The sequence below is a fragment of the Lissotriton helveticus genome, chromosome 3_1 (genome assembly GCF_964261635.1).
Source record: "Lissotriton helveticus chromosome 3_1, aLisHel1.1, whole genome shotgun sequence".
In the NCBI taxonomy this organism is placed as follows: Eukaryota; Metazoa; Chordata; class Amphibia; order Caudata; family Salamandridae; genus Lissotriton; species Lissotriton helveticus.
In genome coordinates, this window is record NC_136061.1 from 1753214184 (window position 1) to 1753236377 (window position 22194).

Sequence of the window (22194 nt, forward strand, 5' to 3'; positions counted from 1 at the left end):
AATAGCGTGACTCCCAGTATTACAAGCCAAGCTGTTTCACTGAATCCGATGGCTTCAACTTCCTCGACTAGTACCTATGTTATGTAGGGGGAGTTAGAAACTTCTATTGACTTCTTGCCTGTTGTACCTTTCTCTTCCGCTAATACAGATGTTGAGTATGATTCTCCTCCCATTGAGGTCCTCATTGACGTTCCTGACATAGTTATACATCATCCATCTGATTCTGCACAGCCTCCAATGTTGCGTTTGGGAGCAAGCGGTTATTACATGGATCGTACAAGTTTCTCCTATGATTCATCTTCTTCGTCCGTATCTGTGTCAACTCCACCGACGCATGCCAGTCTTTTCATTACCTGCTTCAAAAAGACTTACCTGGTTCCACCCTGGACATACATCTGGATGGTGCTCAAGGTTATCTTGCTTGTCATGTGGATTGGGTTTGTAACAGTGTTCTTCTTGCTAGTCAATGGTAATTATCTGCCAGAAAGCTCTGCTGTGAAGTTGGTTGATGGAGTTATGGCTCCTCATACATCGTCCCATATCATGAAACGTGATCAAGCCCTCGTGAACATTTCGGCCTTCCCTGTTGCTGATAGCATGGTTTGGGATAACGTTGCATTTGATATCCATGGTCCGAAGGAGGTCCTGAACTTTCTATACTTGTTCCGCCTTTCACTAGATGTGGTACCGCAGGACATACATTCAGACAACTGGTATGTTCAGGCAGCTCATTCATTGTTTTCCAATTTCAAATATTATGCTGCTTTTGATGCTGAAGATTTGTATTCGGACAATTATGCAGAATTATTCTGTTACCAACATTATGGTCATCATTACTTGCATAAAACAAACACGCTAAGACCGATTTTGAATTTTACTCAGTGGGAGCATTGTGCGACACCTTTACAGGGGAGTTCTAATGCTCCACGGAGGAAGTTCACATACTTCTCCGATTATAATACGTCCAATCCAGAGTCCTATTTCTATAAGTTAAACTTGCCGTCTCAATCCAAGTTAATATTGACTCAAAATAAGTTGATAAATTCTAATTCCTTTAGAACTGATTTGTCCTTACATGGTTACTATCATTGGAAAGAAACCATGGTTTTGAAATCAATTTGGGGGACTAAAGGTTGGCAAGTCCATGGCACTGAAGCTCTGCATCACGGGGGTTTAATTCCGACTCAAATGTAGTTTTTAAATGACATGGTACAGCAGACTACTTGTTTTTTTTGGCTACAGCCAAAAATGTGACTGTTCCTTCTATTCCTTCACTGGCTGAGGACAATACGTGGCGTACACACACCAATCATACGCTTGATGTATTGCTTTCTCTGGTAAAAAATGGTAGTATAAATGTTTCTGACATCGACCCCTTGGGATGGTTGTTGTGGCCAACAAGTTCCAATGCATGTCAACTGTGTTTTCTTAATGTAACAGCAGGTTTCATTCAAACTAGACCTGATCCACGATTCCCACATTTTCATTCCCACGTATTCGGTTGGGAAGTTGTGTCAGCAATGGTTAGGACACTCCACACTGTTGTCAGTAAAACAACACCTGTCACTTTTGTCGAGTGAGATCAATTTGGCTGATTTTATTTTAGGTCGTAAATCACCTTGGAAAAAACAATTTATTTATGAGGCATATAATGAATTATAGAAACTATCGCAGATGGAAGCTGCGGTACGGTACGTCTGCGCCAAATTGACCAATCTAATTTTGAAAAAGTTCTTGAAGTGGTAGATAACAGCATTAATACATTATCATCCCTTATTTACACCTTGGATAATATTGTGTCCTCTATTATTGATATTGTACAGAATGATTTATATGTGTTGTATCATTGTCAGAATCAACTAGGCCCTGTAATGCAATTTGCATGGACGTTACAAACGCTCAAAACGGGAAAAGTTCCATGGGATTATTTGAATGCTTCTGCCCTATGTTTACCATTTAAACTGACTGATAGACAAAAATGTATGTCTATGAAAGATGCAACTTACACACTGTTAAATATAGAACAATTAGAACGGTTGCCTTTTTCTGTGGCCGAGACAGATTCAGCTGTGTGGTTAATACATGGAGTTATTTCGCTGTCCTTCTCACTATTTCAGTTCACATCTTGCATGAAACACATCCCGGTTGGCCGCTTTGAGCCCCTGGGCAGTGTTTTGATCCATGAAGTGTGGTCCTTGCCTTTCACCTACAGAGGTCAGTGCGCGGATAAGGAGGTTTTCCTAACATTGGAGAATTGCGATTCCACAGTAGGACATTCCTTAGTTTGTAAACAAGTTAAATTGCACGGCGCCTGTAGCGTGTCAGCACCTGATCTGGCTTGTTTTTTTTTTTTATAAAAGGTACGCCCATCCCAGCTATTATTCCAGCGCTCACATTGCTTTCAAATGGCAGTTATCTTATTTTGAATAACCACAACTGCTGTGGCTTACGGACCGGCATCCCGTATATAGTAACGGTTTCGCAACAGATTTCAATAAACTAAGCAGACTCAAAGCGCTATAGTTTCAATAAGAAGTGGCTCTCACATCAGCGCGAGAGACCTTCGAATTACAGGTGGTGAGAACCGCAAGTGAGATACACTCACTATTAAACACCAATCTCCCACTACATTTTGGAGAATTAATACACTAAATTTTCAATGCATCTGATACTGGAGGCCTTGCTCATTTTTTTAAACTTGTGGGTTCCGGCCTTCTGTCCTCTTTTCAGATGATTTTTTGTAGTATGACCAGCATTTATTCATTCTATTTTTTCCAAGGCATTCAGAGGGTTCCCACTGATTCTCTTGCTTGAGGGTGGCGTGCTGGTACTTCTGCTCCTGTTGCACAATGGCAGCCCATCTTGTGGTACTCACAGACCAGGCCAATTGCAACTGTACCATGACCAACTGCAACAACTTTTTGGATGTTTACCTTTGGCAATGCTTGGTGTAAGTTATGGACTTACTTTTCGCTTCGCCTACTTCACTTGCGTGCAACCTGTGTTCTACTGCTGACGGTGCCATTTCTATTGGGCCTTGGTATGCCTCTCTAGTGCGTCAAGCACTGACACAGATTATGATCTGTTAATGGGTCCATTACTGGCCCATGACCAGGCCTGTTCTGGGGACGGTCATTTGATTTGTGCGGCTGCACTTGGAGTGTTGGCAGACTGGAATACCTGTGAGGCAGCACTGCGCCTCTTGCAACGGAGTTTCATCGAATATCAAGCAAGTTGACCGGATATGCTCCTGGAGGCCTCGGATTATGATGAGCACGTTTGTTCATTCGGACTGCTCAACTGGATGCTATGAACGACAGGGATGACCTTTTGGAACGAATTGCATTCCTTGGTTCACGTGATCCGATTGAATTTCCGGACTAGTTTTATACACGTTTTAAAACGTGATTTTTACATCTTTCTGATTTGGCTCTTAAACAAGCATTTTTTGACTCTGCTTAACGTTGAACTCAGTTTTTCTATGTGCTACGATCTGGCCACGATGAGGGTGTCACGTGGCCGATAGGAACATTGTCGTCATCGCTAAGTTAGCATGAGCCTAGCAACCATGATGCTGCTTTTGTGCACATTACTACATGGCTTTATTTTTTAAAGACTCCGTTTATGCATTTCAGATGAGAACCGTCTGCTTTAGTCGTTCTCTGCCTGTTCCTGGAGTTTAGTCTGAACACTGCGAGCAAGGTCGATAAACAATTCCCCTTGTTATTCCGTTCTGGTCAGTCCCTAGCACCTAGACAAAACATGCTAACACAGCTGCTGCTGGAAACTCATGCTTGGGGAGCATGTTTAGGTAACACACACTTGGAGAAGGAGCTTCCAAGGGTGAAGAGCAATGCGGCTCCTATGATGTAGATATACCATCTAAGCACTAAGGTATGGGGTCTGCGGACAAAGCCCGGAGATCTTTTATTATATAATAATACTTATTTTTGCCAAGGGGAGGGTGATTAGGCATTATAGTCCTTTCTCCACGGTCTTTATATGATGTCATTCCCCCTTTATGATATATGGCCTTGCTGCAATACGAACTGTATTTATCTTATGCATTTTGCTGTTGGTTATGGCTTGTATACTGCATTTTAGAGCACAATAGTTAAAATAAACATTTTAAACTTTATTTGTGTTTCGGTCAGTTCTTATCGTGGACAGGTACAAGAGTGTGAGCGCAAATGTGTGTCTTGTTATCACGATTCCTGAGAGACCAAGGAGTGTTGTGTTCTGGGGTGTCTAATCATTTGCTTCCTCATGAGTGTGAAGAAGAGCAAGTGAGACACTATAGCTAGTCGGTCCTGGGTTCGTGGGCACTAAGGTGGTGGGAAGGCTTAGCCCCTATACACTGAGCTCCCATTTCCTGTGCATAGTTCTGTTTATGTGCCGAATCCCTTCAACACTAATATATGGCAATTAGACCTGTCAAGTGCAACACCTTCAGCATGTCCTCTCTGTGTGTTTTAATGTAAGCTACCAGCATGTATGCCAGAATGCATTGGCGTAAGCTTATATACACTGAAAAGTAAACCTCCATGTTCCTGTATGTGAGCTGCTGTTAGCTAAGACACACGCTCCTTCTCACGATATTGCCACTGCACTGGCGCTCTTGGCAGCTGTGGATGCATCTAAGAGGCAGTGTTACAAATCATTTAACCATATTTGTGTTTTCCAGTTCATATATATCAGATCATGTGCCTTATCTGTTGTCCTCATATTATTAATTCTAAAGTCTTATGGGCAAAATGGGTTGTTTAAAATACACAAAAGCGATTGCTACAACTAAAACCTTGACAACTGAGCAGGTTCCGAGAGCGTGTGAGAGTTCAGCTACTTGTACATAACTTCATTTCAGCTTTAAACCAGTTTCAATACGCTTTCTATTTGTACAGCTGTTTTAGAGAGTCTTTGTCACTTTCCCATTTCCCTACCAAGACCTTTTCCCATTATCTCAGTCCTAGAGTAACCTGGACAGCATGTATATAACATGCTTATCTTTTTACAAGCAGTGAAGGCTGAGCAATGCGCCTTCAATCTTCCTTATTAGCCTGGTCAGTGCCCAAATGCAGCTGGCAGAGGTGTAGGCTTATGTTTCAAGAAATTTTTTTTTGACTGAAAACGGAGAGCAAATCAAGCTGACCTGTGCAATAAACACTGGGAACAAAAATGGGCCATCTTCCTAATGTGTGACAGTTTGGGACTGGCATTTAATTAATATTATGCATAGAAATGGCTCCCGTGAAATATCCCTGGAAATGGCTACAACAATTAAACCTGGTAGAAGTATTCATCTAGTGACCAGACTGCACATGCATTTATTTTATTGTGGATCAAAAAAGCAAAACACGTTGACATGCCAAACACATAGTTGAGAACCCAGTCAATGTAGGGCATAAATATTCCAGAAAGCAAATTACAGCCCACAGAGGTGAGAGTGACAGCTTGGGGGCATTTTAAACCAGAAATACCGAGATACGGAGCAAAGCTTGCAAACACGAGCAGGCAACATGCATTGGAAACTGCCAAAAAGAATTACAGGCTTGTTTTCAATCACACTCCCACTGCCTGTGAAGTGAGTGGACACCAGGCACTTCAGCTACCGTCTCTCAACTAACCGCTGTTGGTTTCCAGCTATATGGCATGTCTGTGTCATGTTTTAGTATTTTTTTTTTTTACTGTCGCTGCTAAGCCAGGTTCCTGGGTGAAGTACATGCGTTTTCTGTGAATATGGGGCACCCCCTTTTAATTAGCTGCTTTGTGATGTGGACTGAAGTAAAGAGTTGGATGCGGCAAGTGTGGTTTTCGGTGAGAACGTAGTAAAGGACACACTGCTATGCTTACTGAGGAGTAGGTGTTTCCGAGCGGCCAAAGAGACCCAGAAACAGAGGTTTTCTTGTAAATAGAGCGGAGGTAAGGTTGGGTGCCACACGGTGCCACAAAGATTGCGACAGGGACAGTGTGCCTTGTACAGTAGAGCTTTCACAGTACTAATACAAAACAAGTATTTGCAATGGAATAGGTCTCGCATTTGCGAGAGTTTAAGCTATTTGCAATTAAATGACAATGCCTTTTATTTTTCTGTTTTGATAATTAACAAATAAATAAAAGGCATTGTCATTTACAATGCAAATAGCGAGACCTATTTCATTTCAAAGAAGCGTCTGCCATTGTCCCTGGCTGCTTGGAAAGGGAAAGCGTGCATGGTGCTCTGAATGTTGCAGGAAAGAATGTCATGCCTGCTGAAGGAGAAACTCGTTAGAGAAAATAGTGCTTACAGATGAAATAAGACATACTGTGTAACAGAAGTAAAAGGGATAGCCCTCATGGGAGTTTACAAATGAAGACAAGTCAGTCCTAAGGAGGGACTAACAAGTCTATGGACGAATCAGAAGGCAGCATTTACAAAGGACAATGACAAAAGCCAATGACAAATATGGGCGGAGAGTGGGCGGAGCTTTAAGTCCATACTCTAATACAGCATGCCTCACAGAGCAGTGCATGCGCTGGCCATGCTCGTCCCAAAAATATTAATGGAGTCTATTTCCAATAACTAATACAAGCCTGCTGCGTTTGCTCCAGTCAGTGCCCGGGCCATGCACTGGATAGAGTATGGAAAACACCTGAAAGACCCAGAGAGCACGAGCAGGCCTGTCACCCAGGACTGGAAGTCTCAGAGGACAGGCAGCAGCAGCAGGGGGAGGAGGCTTTGGTCTCCAATGGAGCCCGGTGCACACTCAAAGTAGGGCTGTTTCAGTGAGTCACACAGCAGCTGGCGCAGGAAGGATGATAGTTAGGTGTCGCTAAGAAAAGGCTTAACCCTGCTGAAAGGAGGGCTTTCACAAGGAAACAGAAAAAGAAGTGCAACAAAACGTAAGGAATTACAGAGAAGAGCAATAATACACATTACATGGCCAGTCGCCAGGCACGGGAGCCACCCAATGAATGGGAAATGTGAAAAGGGAAACAAATGTGAAAATTATCCCCAGAAATGAAGGGATTTTCCAAAAGCACATAAAGGAACCAATAAGACTCGAGGGGCGTGATCAATGCCCATGGAGGAGATACGGCATGCCTAGCAGAGCAGCGCATGTACGCTGCTATCCTCGACCTAAAAATATAAGCACAGCAATATATAGCTGTTTGTGGAGTTTAGCTATTTGTTATCATTTATCTGAAAAGAATGGTGGGCTGCTTAGGATTTCAATGGAGATTCCCCAAAAGGAGAGGTAGGATTACAAGTAATTCTGTGTTCTACGTCAGGGGATTCCCACTGATAATGGTAAGCAGTGAATAGAGTAGCATGCCCTTCCCATCGATAGTGTAGAAAAAGAGAGACAAAGAAGAACCTTTGGCATGATCATCTTAGACATCAGCACAAGAGTCAAATTCAAGACAGTGCCTTGTAAAGGTATCCACGGACGTCAAGATAGCTTACTTGCACATTTCTGCTAAGTGGATGTTTCTTAACAATGCAGCATTAACAGTTTGATCTCTTGTGCAGTAGGCATTTTGTTTACTTAGCAAAGATATGGTGGCCTTCTAATAGCGTAGTAAAACACACTCTACGTCGACCTGGACCACGGAGGTGGGTCATTTGAAACACCTTGCATCTCTATACATTAACAAGCCTGCAACTTTCGACCTTCAGCATACCATCGGAAAAAGACTTTCCAATATTGGGCATAATGGTGACCATCTCAGAACACAAATGGCACAAACTGAACACTCACACAAATCCAAGGTATAAAAAGCTCCATAGACACCTGAACCGCCACCCCCGTATCGGTATCTGGATGCATGGCAATTACTAAGTGCTACCCAGGTCCTGAACCTATTGCAGTGCAGCCTGTACACTATATCCCAGACATAAATCAAGCAGCTCCAGTCCCTAATAAATACACCCATATGGGGAAAGAAGAGAAGCAAAGTAAAAATGTACACCCTTATTTGCAAAAATGAAGAGGGGGTATGCAGGTTCCAGATGTAGAGGCTTATTACTTGGCAGCGCAATTACAGTCTGCACCTGGCTGGTTCAACATGGGCGCCAGCAGACGGGACTTGCTGCGAGATTGTGCTGAGGAGTGGCACCTAACCACTCCACTATCTATTTATGGCACAGGGGACCCTTAGCAATGCTCCCTGCGTAATACAAGACATGGCACAACTATGGCAGAGATATCATAGGCGATGGGGCGCGCACACATGCCGCATGCTGTAGAATTACAGCTGTGATGTATACAGGGCTTTGCCCACCTGGAATGTAACATGGATAGGACAGAATGGAAAAGGGGGGCTGTCTTACAATAGCTGGCATATGGGAGACCACTGCAATGGATTCCTTCAAGACAGCACATGGTCAATAGCAGATTACTAGCAGACAACATCTACAACATAGAGCCATTAAGGAAATAATGCTTGAATTGTGTGTCAGACAGACAAACTGCCCCACGAGAGCTGCCACCCTGGAAATACCAGTCCAGATGGACCGTGTCTGCAAAATCATAACACAAATCTAAATGGCCATTAGGAAGGATTCACCTAAGCACCCACTATGTTCACGTGCAAAATGGGAGACAGAATGGAACCAGGTCTTTCATACACACACCGTGGAAACAAAGTATTCTACTGATAAAGGAAGTGTCAAGTAATGCCAGGCTTCGCTTGCCCAACTTTAACTACGTGCATCACACATACATTACACCGCCACATACTCTGGTACACTGCCTCATGTGTACTGACCCAGAAGCCACATACTATCATCTGGTCTGGGAATGCCCCAAGTGGGAGGAGGTGCTGGGGCGATGTTCAACGCTTATGTCCCTCACTGTGCCATTGGTGTCACATGCCTGTTTGCTAGGCATAGATGTTATTAAAACGAAGTTTAAAGTCAAGAAGAGGTTTGCACAGCTCACGCTTCTGGCAAAGCGGCGTGTAGCAATGCACTGAAATGCAAAGCTGGTTATAGAACGTTACATAATGGACAACTGCATAAGAAATCAAAATGTCACTAACTAGTACTGATGATAAATTGCAAGAGGACCTCAATCATTGGAAGGTATTGTCACGCGTACTGATCGGCGCCCCGGACGTATGGCCTCCTTGAGACTATGCTCAATCCGTACCACTGAAACTGTGTAACAGTATGCTTAACTGCTCAATGCCCATGGTAGTGTGTATGGGAGAGGCTGGGGTGTCTCACTGATTATTAAACTTTCTAACTGAAAATATAAGCTTTGTCACATACTGGGATAAGCACCCACGCATTGTATGTATGCTACACTGCGAAGCTTAATAAAGAAACTACTGGGGAAAAAAAACCACACACAATACAACCCATTTGAAAAAGAACTGTTTGAAAATGAATAAACCTGTACAGAGAGTGAATGACTAAAACAACTACTTAAACTTAACATACACCCCCATGAACATCTAAAGTATGCAGAGACCTTTTTGATTAAGTGGAAAAATTGTGAAAGAATGTTGGAAAAGCTGTAGACTGATTAACATGAAGTCTGAAGCAACTTTCCGTAAGAACGGTGCACGTATCCTCACAACCACTTTATTCCTATGGAATACTGTGCAGCGAAATAAAAGAGCATGGGGTTTGGATTGCATGTGATGCACGTAGATGTCACTGTAACCAGGAAGGAGCTTTCCATGAAACTTGCTGTAATCAAGCTTTAAACACTGTTTCAAATAGAGAACCCATTAGTTTGGGGAGGACTGTACCAAGTGACTGGGAAATTAATCCCATTAAAGGGCACTTTCTATAATCTGTTGTGGATGCAGGATGAGCTTAGTGACAGGAAAACTGCAATTCATACTTGGCCAAGTACAGCAGCGAAGTAGTACCCCTTCTTCCTGGCATTTTGGCAAGTCAATGTTTTCTGAAAGCTGCCCCAAAGAATTACACTCCATAGTGGATGAGCATCTCATTTCTCTCAGAATGCGAATGCAATTTTCATGAAAACTCGGCTGACTATATTGGATGAATTGAGGAGCCAAGTTTAAGAATGGTAAACCTTGAACTTGTGAAGTATACCAGGTCTGCACAGCAGTCTCAATGTGGACGTTTTGACGGGTAAAAAAAGATTTATGAGCTATCACTATATTGTCCGCTCTAGGACAATAAGGATTATTCTGGTCGTGGAATAATTCAGTCTGGATATGCCCACCAGGATCACAGGAATGTGTAAAGAATTTCCATGACCAGTCTATAAATAGGGCATTTCCTGTCAACCCCGGTTGGTTGTACAAAAATGTGATGTCTGTACATTTCTTGTTTTCGGCATATGTAAAGAAGTCTAATTAAGGAAAAACAGACTTGAAGAAGAGGTCTTTTAAAACATCTGTTTTAGTCCCAATCATGATGCCTCTGAAAATTCAGAAGTGTGTGCCCCCTTCTCTATTTTGCTTGGGACATAAGCAGTGTTGATTTCGGTATTCCTGGCAAAAAGCAACTTCAATTGCCTGGATCCCCAGTATGTTTACTGGTGCCTTTTTGCTTGTTCAGGTTGTACAGCTTTGTTATCTAGTCCGTAAGACCAGAAGGGAGCTGGTCGGTCTTCAAAGCCAGAAAAAAAGCTGACTTGAGTGAGAGATGAACCACTCTGAGTTCTGGCAGATTTATGAGGTAGGACATTTCTTTCTGGGACAATATGCCTTCAGTCTCGAAATTATCCATATTTGTGGTGCAGCCTATTTGGATACATTGGCAAGCTTTAACTTTAAAATTGTTTATGACCAAGTTTTTCTCGTCACTTTTACTAATGCAGTGGCTAATATTTTCTAAAAAAAAGTGTTCCAGGATCCTGCACTGGATCAAACAGTTAAGTGCTTACCATTACCTTTGAAGGATAAACTAGATTTTTCAGGGAAGAGATCTGAAGCAGAGTGGAACAAGGTAGTCACCAGGTCTGTGTAATTTATTTCAGTGTTAAAAAAAAAACAGAGGTTCAGTCGCTTCATGTCTTGTAGTATGAGAAGTGTTATTTCCTTCCAATAGATTAGCTACAAATTTTTATTCACAAAAACCATCAGTTGCCCTAATAAATGTATTCACAAAGCTGCTATCATCTCATCAAGCAAAGTAGGCTGTTCATTATAAAAAAACTATTAATCCCTGTGATCACCCCCATCGGACCTAGTCATATCTAGAAAAGGACTAGCTTAGATGCATCTTACATTTCTGGAGCCTTTAGCCCCTTAAAGGGCGAACAGCACAACAGGCATGCATAAGGAACACATGAGACCTGAAGACAGAATAAGAACATGTAGAAAACATCTTACCAAGGTGCAGCTGCACATCTTTCACCTCCAGAGTGTTCGACTTGCGGTGTCGTGCAAGTTGGCAGGCGGCCGTCACTACACTCTCTATGAAATCATCAGCGATCTGCAGAAGCATCTGTTAGAAGACAGAAGCAATAACTGAAACTATGCACTGACAAAAACAGCTGTAAGTTAGTTTATATACAGGAGAGCATGTTTGCCCCACAGAAGCTACTCTCAAACCTAATACAGATACAGCATTCGCTGAAGTCCCGCAAACATTTCTTACACACAAAAAACAAGGGTTTCTAATACACAGAAAAAGCACAACAAAGGTAGTAGTAGAACAACCTTTGGCAAAAAAGAGAAAAGGGCAGTGGAAAAAAAAAGCAGCAGAAATGAAAGTTTCACTCCAATGCAGAGCACATGCATTATACGGGATAGCAATGCCATCTTCTTTCACACTCAGTGGTACAATAAATGCTGAAATATTACATATGTCTCAAAATACATACCACAGAGAAACACACACACAACACTTCAATCGAGGGCAGCAGCACTTTACATGTTCTATTAGAGGTAAAGCACAGTGTGGGTTACACCAATACAAACTTCACTCAAACGCAAGCAAGAACACACAGGTCAAAAGATTGTTTAGGTGTCCCTGCACATGGAGCAACCTTCATGTGGACGTGCAATTCTTGGCTTGGGTTTTTAAATTACAGAATACACCCATACTAATGTTTTCCGCATGCTGGGGCACTTATGCCCAATCATTAAGTGTTAAAGCAGAGGAAGTATCAGCTCTAAAGCAACACCCATGCCAGGTAAGAACACAGCAGTTTAAAAAACACTGCACAAATGCAGCCTTCAAATAATGCTGTGTGCTTCCCAAATGCACACTGCACCCCAAAGATACTTGTAACCAGGACCAGAACTCTAATTTGAAGGCTAGAATATATACACTGTTGAAGGGAATTCACGATTGACAACTTGTTCACTAGGTTCACAATATAGGTAAACTGGCATTCGTGCTCAAGCCCCGCAGCCTGAATCTCCGACCCCTCAGATCAGCCAGTCACTTCCTACCTCCTCAACGTCCTCATCCAGCTGTTCATTTGGATCCACCTCTCGTACAAGATCCTGTAACTTCTTCTTAGTGAGAACCTAACATCCAGAGAAAAACAGTGAAATGAACTCTCAGAAGGGCATCGGTTACAAGTATAATGGCTTGACCCTGCACCAGCGTGAACAGTCCTGCTCAAACTGCCAGGCCAAGTCCTCCCTGAACTGGAACATAGCAACCAAGGACATTCCAGCATTGCACCCATCACTTTTTTGTAAACTTCAGTGTGTGCTGCACCTAAGTGAGGAGGGCATGGGCAAGTGTGGTTCCCATGCACACTGTCACTGGAATAGTTCAAGTTCAAGTTAAAAAGGGAGCCTTAACTAGGGCAAAACCATTCCTGGGTTTCTTGTATTTCAGTTTATGGAGGACCTGGCCAACCAGTTTGGGCTGGACTGTTCCCACTGGAGCTGAGAATGAATGATTTATAGATGACTGGGTCCAAACTGAGGTGGCACGGTGTGCAAAACTAATGATGGACTGAGATGCGGCCCAAAAAACTACCAGTGGCAGAGATTAATCCGTGCATTCCATCCATCACTTTTTTGTACACCTTAGTGAATTTCAGGCGGACATTCCTAAGCCACAGAAACTTCATTGGAAAGGGGATTATACTAAAGGTACCCCAAAAAGCGGTAGCAAGCATTTCCTTTGCTACAAGAAAAGATAGATGAAATTAAGGATGTCAAGGGATTAGGACTACAACCGCTGATTGACAGGGGTGTTTACCCCCATTCTGTTCAGAATAAAGCTTTGCTCGCCAACAGGCCTTTGCACGCCACTCATGAGTTACTGAGCCTTGGTCAGTGAGATCACAGACAACCCAAATTGCACAGAGAAGTTACAGAGCAAATATTTCTACTACTTGCAGATTTAGAGACTCCTTAAAGAATTTAATGAGGGACAGGTGAGAAGGAACACTAGTTTGGAGACGGCATCATCATGTATGGGGCCGTCCTGTGAATGTTAGAGTTCAGATAATACGAAGAATGGTTCAGATGACAAAAAATGCTCGGACACTGAAAGGAGAGTAAGGGTTGGAGCTAATAAGAGGTAATTTAGGATACAAAGGATGCACAGTAAACTTCACTCACACACTCTTTCCACATAATAAGTAATTGTGTGCAGAGGAGAAAGTGCTAAGAAAAACAGAGAGGAGGCAGTTGGCCAGAACATTTTTTTTAACTTAAAGAGTTTGGGGGCAAATAAAGACTGTCATGGATTGACAAATAGGACCGATGATCAGGAGTGATAAGCTTAGGTGAACATTATTTAGTAGGCTTGTAATGTGTTTCCATCCCCATCCTTGTATTTGCAGCCTAATATGCAGCCTGGAGCAAAACCCATGTGAACGAGTTCCCATTTATTAGAACTATTGGTAGGATTCTTGGAAAAAAGCCTACTCAAGTAGAAACATGCACTACATGCAAATGTACCTGGTTGGTTTCAGGACTAATGCGGCCACCGCCTCCACTTGTAGCACCGGGCATCTTGGCCACAGCAGGAGAACTGGCCATGGAGTTCAGTGGTGGGGTGCTGACAGGCTCCGGCTTCACTGATGAGAAGTTTGATAGGTTGATCAATGCTGAAGGCCCAAACTGGTTCATAATCTGCTGGGCCTTGGCCTTGAGGTCGAAGAGCTTCTCTCTGTCCTGTTTCTGCTTCGGGGTATGTGGGCCAAGACCGATCAGCTAAAGGAAAGGGAAATAAAGGGAGATAGAAAAAAAGTTTCTTGAAAAGCAAAAATGAATAAAGAACAGAGCCTTTTCAGGCCACAGATCTGTAGATGAGGCGCAACAGAGGTTTAACCGCAGCTCCTGCATAGCACCCTATGAAGTGCAGGCAAGAGACACAACACAGTCATAAACAATACAAAAACCTCACCCCAAACACATTGCACCAAAACCAGCAGGCAAGATTGAAATGTCTTTGTTAGTAATAAATAAAGAAAGGCTGTTAACAAGAAGATTCCCAGCGAAGAATGTCACAAGTGGAAGGCCCAGTGTGTGATTTACATGAAGAAATGATAGAACCATCACCTTCCTTGATACACCTAGAGTGGGACAAACTGTATAGAGCAGGGATGGTTATCTGCACACTAGCTTCTCAAATTCAGCAGTAATTTAATATTTGTGCAAGTAGGAAACAAAAACGATAAAGGGGCTGGCCAACTTTCCAAACTGCAAGGGGTTGCTATTTGCCCAACCATATTATCCTCCTCAGTACTGATGAGCCTGAACTAAGGGTTCCATCTTACATTAACAAAACAGCAGAATCAATTATTTTGGATTTTGTGGCACAGCAGAAGTTTCTATTCCACTCAGTGCAGTTGGCGCCCAAAGGCCACCAACCTATAAATGTTTGACACAAGACCAAAAGGGCCTACACTGGACTAGAGGGACCGTTAAAACAAATAGTTAGCACCACTTCAGTTTTATCATCAGAATTCAGGCTTTATTTTACTAAATCACTAAAAGACAATGTAAGAATCAGACATCATTAGTGTGCAATCCGGGTTTGTTAGACCACACACAGCACCATAGTCGTTTTTAGAGTTTGGCTTACTTTTTCTTAGAACATTTCTGATCAACGAAGTAAAAACATTTTGATTCAGAACTGCAAGTCTGAGACTTTAAAGAACACTAGGAGACACTTTTCAAAAGAAAGGAGGCTCGACACTTGGGACATATTAGGAATAGGACACTGGACTGGTGTCACCAGTGCTCCTTACAGTCTCAATGGATCCAGCTGGTCGGAGTTATGTATGTATAGCACCCGAGGCACGATCACGAATCTGCCTCCTTTATGATCCAAGTCGGAAGATAAAAATGAGTTGTCAGCTGTTCTGCGGAAGCAACATAAATGTTTTATGAAGAAAAAAAATGGACCCAATTCAGTTCCAGATGGGCAGGAAACAACATTTTGCAATTAACACATTAAATATTTCAATTTTAGGACTTTCAAAGTTAAATCAAGGCTTGGGAAGGAGGGTGTAAATGAATTTCAGGGCAGGAGATACATACTCAATTTCGAAAGAAGCACTTTGGTTGACAACTTCTAGTAGTGAGTGGTGAGTGTTCAGCTACAAGATCCCAGCACACCCCTGAACATATTAAAAGTCCAGCTTGAAGTAGCAAAATTGAAAGCGAATAGAATAGGACTGGGCGGATCACTAAATGACTGGAAGGTAAGAGTGGATGCTAGCAGCATCAATGGTAAAACATACGGCTCACTGGTGGGATCCCAGAAACTTACATGAGGCTGGTGATGGGCCCTGCACTAAATTGAGAATATGGGTGCAACCTGGATTCCATACACCAGTAATGCTGAACCTGCATGTCTGAGAACAGACTGGAATCACAAGGTGTAAAGAATTACCTATCCTCAATATTTCAAGCACCCGACGCAATGATTGAACTACAAACTGAACCAGAATACAAAATGGAAATGTGATTACATAGATTTTATTTAAAAAAGAGTTCGGTAAGCATGACTCATGCTGCTGGGCGAGGACTGAAGGAAGTAGAGAATGTCACACGCTGGGTAGATAAAAGACAAAAAAAACTGTCTCTGGACAGTATAAACTAAAGCTAGTATAATATGTCCTAACAATGCGTGAAAGTAAGGGCTCTTACCCCTGTGAGACCAGTGTGAGGCACAGGAAAGATGATGGGTGGGTTTCAGACCACCGAGAACATTATCCCTCGAGTAACACAGGGAGCAAGAAAGAGGGGGCCTGAAAGAGCCTGTGGAATGGTCTAGGAGACAGGAAAAAGAAGACTGGTGTTCTAAGCAGACACTGGGAAGGCGGGTCATGAGATGGAGAGTCTGCATGTCTCTACCTACGACAAGCAAAGCTAGGAACAGGGTTCACCATAAAACACCAACATGGATAAGATGATTGGGTCAGAATCCTGCTAGAAGGAGGTTACAACCAAGGAAATATTTTTTGTGGAGAAAATTACATGACAATAAAACAAATGATATCTACAAACCAGATACACATGATTGATTAAAAAACACTTTAAAGACAATAGGGCCTAGAACTATTCTTGCATTGCAATGGATAAAAACCTAGGGATTGGGTCCAACTTTACAATGTCCTCAAAGGTGATAGGTTGTTTTCTGTATATGAGGCTTATTGTTTGGAGCTACCTTCCTGCTAAATTCCATCATCAGTGCTCTTTGTGTGTAAAAATGCTGTTAAGATATATCAAGTCCTGGATGGTGGGTGCTTCATGACTACATCTTGAGTTCAATGACTCAAGGAAGTAGGTAGTACATGTTTTTCTTTAGCAAATTCAACTACGGCACTGAAGAGATGTAAGATGAAATAAGTCTGAATTCGAAAATTAACATCACACAATAATTTACTCAATCTCATTAGAAGCCCAGAAATATATAAAAAGTCAAATATCTTTACACTTTTGATTATCTTGGTTTACTCGCTAAGAAATGATAGAAATCAGCAACTTTTAACATTTGGATTGCATTATGTAGCACATAAACCCTAAATCAAGAACTTGGAAACCTTCACCAAAATGTAGCTAATTACTGGAGCCAAAGTGAAAGGATCAAGACAAACTGGAGGGTGTTCCCTTCACCTCCATGCAAACATTTTTTTAAATTTTTAACACAATGAAGGGAGGAGCGTAGCGAAGTTGATGCCGGAAACAATGACCTATTTTTCAATAAAGTATGGGAAGAATGTAGCACAGTCATGGCAGACCCACTAAAGATGCTACTAAGTAACAGTTGTAAACCACAGCATGGGACAAAGATTCACAGAAGACTCCATAAGAATCAAGTAATTTAGCCAGAACAAGGAATCAGGGCGAGCGACTATTAGGCAATACAGGCGTTGGTGTGAAACGTTAGTCTGATAAGCCGCTACCGGTTTCCTTCTTTTGGTCGCTAAAATTATAATTTTTTGTTTTAATAAATCAAAGAAACAAAAGGATTCACCAAAGAAAATGACATAAAGTACTATCAGAGATGGCTAATAAGGAGATGCAATAAGATTTTGCCTATGGAAAAGGCTAATCTCTCTGGTGCTCAACAAGAACCATTATGACTGAGCAATAGTCAGAAGGAGACTAACAAATTTAAACTTGCAAACTGTGTAAATGCTTCTCAAGGTCTACGCTATCTGCCATTGCTTAACATCTTTTGGGGAGAGAGAGGGTGAGGTGCAGGAGTAATTGTTAATATACAAATAGATCAAATAGATAAATGTGCAATATGATTTGTAAGATAAAATGCAGTTGGGCAACCCAGGCTACCAATGCCCACCGCTGTGCATGCCACACACCTCGTCCATGCCCACTGCAGGCTAGCGCAGGCTACTTACTTACAGCTATCTGAGTGTCTAGGTCTTTAATTACATCAGCTACCGCAGTCGGACCGGTGAACGGAGAGGCCATTTTTTCATGAACAGCCTAGAAATAAACAGTAATTAAGGAGGCTGCTTTCTAGCCCCTTATACATATCTGCCAGGAGATCACACTAAAATGTTAGTCAACTAATGCACTGTACATCATGTATTTAAACAACAAGCAATGTAAAAATAGGTTCAGTGAAGAATGAAATCAATACATCACAAAATAATATTCAGAAAATACAGAACACATTTTCAACAGACACTGCAAAGTTTTTATACAAAGATGAATTCTTATGCGTGAGTACAACAGGAATTATTTTAGGTTGTGCTGTCAAAGGAAAGAGTACTGATTTCATTTAAATAAATATCTGAATATCATTAACTACATCTTGAAAATGTAATCAGAAAATACATTTATGGAAGGATTTTAAACATGTTTCTGTTTTCAAGCAATATGGATGCTCTACTCAATAGCCTCCCAAACACAATTCTAGCGCCTACTAGGAGCATTCTACACACTGGAGCACATCTTATCCAGGACCTGCAAAAATATGATCACATCACTTCCATTGGCTCTCCTTGCCAGCCTGTACCGTCTGTAAAAACCAGCAGCATTATTTACAAACCTATCTCAACTAGCAACTCCCACTTATCTTGCAGATATGCTCACCATCACTGGTGTCACGGGACACATCTGCAGGCATGACACCATCTCTGCAGAATAAGTAGTGTAAAAAAAGAAAAAACAAGACAGCAGGCCAGGATTTGGAACCACATCCCTGTATCCATCAGGACTGCCTCAACGCTGCTCCAATTTAGGACAGTTGACAACTCACCTCTTTAAAGAACACTACATCACAATGCATTAGGTATCCACAACTCAGCTTCATCTCCAAATACTTGTTTATTGTAACTGACTGATATCTTATAGAGCGCACTATTGCCGAGGCATCTTGGTGCTGAGGCGAGTGGATACCGGAGCAAATGCTAGTTATTCTCGAGTTTAGGGAAAGAGCCATGTCTTTATCAATTTTCTAAAAAGAGCCCTGTTCGATTGTAGTCTGATCAGAGTGGGAAGGGAGTCACACAGTTTGGCCGTTTGATACTAGGCCTGGGCGGTAAATTCCGTTCCACTTGCGGAATTTGGGTAATATCGCGTTCTGCAGAGAACGCGGAATTGCCAAAAATTCCGTGATCTGCGGCTTCTCAGATTTTTTTGCAGCACGCAAACAGTGTTCGTGAACAGGCAGAAAGCATATAGAATGGGCGGAACAAGCAATGCAGCGTGTTCGCTGAACTTGTGTGCTCGTGGAGATTTTTTACCATTTTGCGGATCATTGGGTAGCGCGAATACGCAAATTCCGCCCACCCCAACTTGATACGAGAAGCCCTTTCCACCCCATCTGGCTGTTTTTATCTTGGGGACCAGGATCAGTCCTGTATTGGCTGACCCGAGGCAGCGTTACAGCGAATACCTGGGGAATAGATGTTGAATATCCACAGCTCCTCCTCCATACAGAGCCTTATGTACAAGACAGAGGGCCTTAAAATCAAAGCTCTGCCAAAGTGTGAGCCAATGAAGCTGTTTAATGCTGCCAGAATTGGGGGGGGATGTGTGGGTAGATCAAGTAGCACCCGAGAAGCCGCATTCTGCAATGACTAAAGTTATCTGTACCTGTAATCTGCCTTTCATCTGCACCCAAGTATTAGGCATTGCAGTAATCGACTCTGGAGAGAACCAGGGCTCTGACTACTGTTTTCCTGATGGTTAGTGGGATAAACGGCAGAATTTTGCGCGTGACTTTCAGCGTAAAGAAGCAGGCAGAAGATACTTGGTTAATTTGTTGAGTGAGCTTGGGGTCCCTGTCAAACATAAATCCAAGATCCCTAGCCTTGGTCACGGGAACAGGACGTTCCCAGCCTCACGGGGCCACCATAGTTGGCTACATATAGAGGGCTTTTTACTAAACTCGATGACCTCAGTCTTCTCTGTATTGAGCTTTAAAAGATTTGAGTTCATCCATGCCATCACAGCATTAAGACAATTACGGAACCTGACAGCTATAATGTCCACACTTTGAGTGACCGATACCACTAACGGTGTCGTCCGCTTACGACACTAGCATAAGACCATGATCTTAAATTAGTCTTGCTAAGGGTGACACACAAATTAAACAGTTTTAGGGACAAGGCCAACCAACCCCTGTGGGACTCCACACAGTAGGCAAAAATTACCTGACTTAAGGATCAGCTGTTCCGTGGATGCAAAGAAAGCTGTAAGTAAGGTTAAAGCCTTAACTCGAATACCTGCTGCCTTCAACCGCCGTAACAGTACCGCATGGTTTACGATAGCAAATGCAGCGGACAGGTCAAGCAGGATGAGAACGGCTCTCCCCCTTCCCTTCCATCCATCACTTTAAGGATCTCTTCTATGGCCATGATCAAGGCTGACTCGGTGGAATGCCGAGATCTGAAGCCGTGTTGGGTGGGGTCAAGAATGTTATTGCAAGGACAGGTAATCTGTCAGTTCCAAGTTCATAGCTTTCTCTAGGATTTTTTAAGGTAGTGGAAGACAGGATATCGGGCGATAATGATTCGCCTCCGTGGGATCCAAAGTAGCTTTTTTCAAGATAGGCCTGATACAGGCCTTTTTCCAAGAGTGTTGAAAGACCCCCGAACTAGTGACCTCATTTAATAGGGGAGTCAAGTGAGCACTGACCTCCTTGGAAGCCAGATGCAGTATGTAAGGGGGACAGGGGTTCAGGGGTGAGCCAGACTTAGTTTGAAATAGCAAATCTGCAAATTGCTCTGCCGCGAGAACAGAGAAACCTGACAGACTACAATGTGTTGAGATGTCCTCCAACAGATCTTCACTGTTCCCCATAGGATCAAATGCTGTCTTATGGAGTTCATTATAAACTGTTTTACTTTGTTTTGAAAAAAGGAGGCAATCTTGTTCACAAAATTTTGGTCGGGCGAGAATTGACTGTCTTACGGACACTTTGATAAGGCTATCCCAGTTTACAAAAAGCTCCTTAGAGTAGTTCTTGGCCACCTGGATTTTAGTGGTAAGATATATAGGTTTAATATTTTTTATTGCTACATTGTATTCCTCTAAGGTCAAACTATAGTCCTTTTTATGTTTAACACTATAATCTGTTCTCCAAATGCACTCCTTACATCTGCATTTAGCTTTGATCTGTTTGAACTCAACTGAATACCATGTTTTCTACTAGAGTACTAAGTATCTTCAGGAGCAAGCCTATTTATTGATATACTAGCAGCACGTCCCGACGTTGTCCGGGTATGAATTGCTGCCGGCCAGTAGTATATTGTTTTGTAGGATTTCGTTTAGATAGCATTTCTTATCTGTGACAGGCCTGTGAAACGCTCCGATTCACAGTGCACTGTTGATGCACTTAAGAGTGCGCGTTCAGTAGTGTGTGAACTCTAGTTTCCCTACTTTATTTTTCCTTGCAATATTATATAGCGCGAACTCGACAACATGGCATGAGCACAATTTACATTACAGAAGAACACATTCATTTGTGGTAGGCAGGGGGAGACAAAGCGATTTGCCTGGAATCACAGGATGTTGAGCTGATGCCGAGATTCAAACGTAGCTCCCCAGCTCTAAAGTTCGCAATTCTAGAACTTGTGGCGGGAGGTGTGTCTAAAAGTGTATGTAGGTGCTGGCCATCAATGAGAGAGACCTATGCATTTTTCAAATGGGTGGTGAAAAAATATGAGTATGTTGCTGGAGATGTGGGCCGCCGTGCCACCAATGTACTTACCGGGGGAGGGTAAACACCCATTATTCCGCAACTTTCTTCCCGCATACCATCACTCCGCAATGCCATTATAACGCATGGCATTACATTTTATATGCTTTTACCACGCATACATTTACAACGAAATTCGTTGTAAATGCATGAATGGTAAAAGCATGGTTTTTTTTAATGTTTGGATAAGGTAAGTATGGGTATAGGGGTATATGTTTTGGGGTACTGAGGTATATGTTTTGGGGGTGTTTGGGTATTTTAAGGGTTCAGATATAGTTTTGGGTTATGGGGTACAGGGGTATTTTTAGGCTTCAGGGCTAGGTTTGGGTTTTGGGGCCCCCTGGTTTCCTTTCTCTTGAGCGGTCTCCCCTCGGCAGTATGGCCACCTTCCATACGAGAACTACATCTCTTCCAGCTTTAATTAGAGTTCTGTCTCCTGACTATACACATCCGGATACACAAACAGCATTTTAGGGTCAGCGCAATCGAATTGGAACCATTCCTAATACCCGATGCGTCTCAGACTGCTCAATGACGAGTAGATAAGTGTTCAAGCACTACCAGGGGAGGGAGGAGAGTTCGTTCATAGCAATAGGGGGGGGGGGCGGTTTTATTGATATTTACTGTAC

General features: G+C 42.5%; 1 protein-coding gene across 6 annotated transcripts in view; it reads right to left on the reverse strand.

The window, feature by feature from the left end:
- Window positions 1-22194, reverse strand: part of TAF12 (TATA-box binding protein associated factor 12) — a 76244-nt gene that overhangs the window by 41327 nt on the left and 12723 nt on the right. For 3 of the 6 annotated variants that reach the window (XM_078682565.1, XM_078682566.1, XM_078682568.1), the window contains 3 exons: window positions 13840-14094; window positions 12367-12444; window positions 11299-11413 (listed from right to left, as the gene is read on the reverse strand). In XM_078682565.1, coding sequence (XP_078538691.1) covers window positions 11299-11413; window positions 12367-12444; window positions 13840-14010 — 364 coding nt within the window. In that variant the 5' untranslated portion in view covers window positions 14011-14094. Of the gene's footprint in view, window positions 1-11298; window positions 11414-12366; window positions 12445-13839; window positions 14095-17753; window positions 17842-22194 lie in introns of those variants that run through there. The other 3 variants (XM_078682563.1, XM_078682564.1, XM_078682567.1) reach the window with 2 other exon arrangements.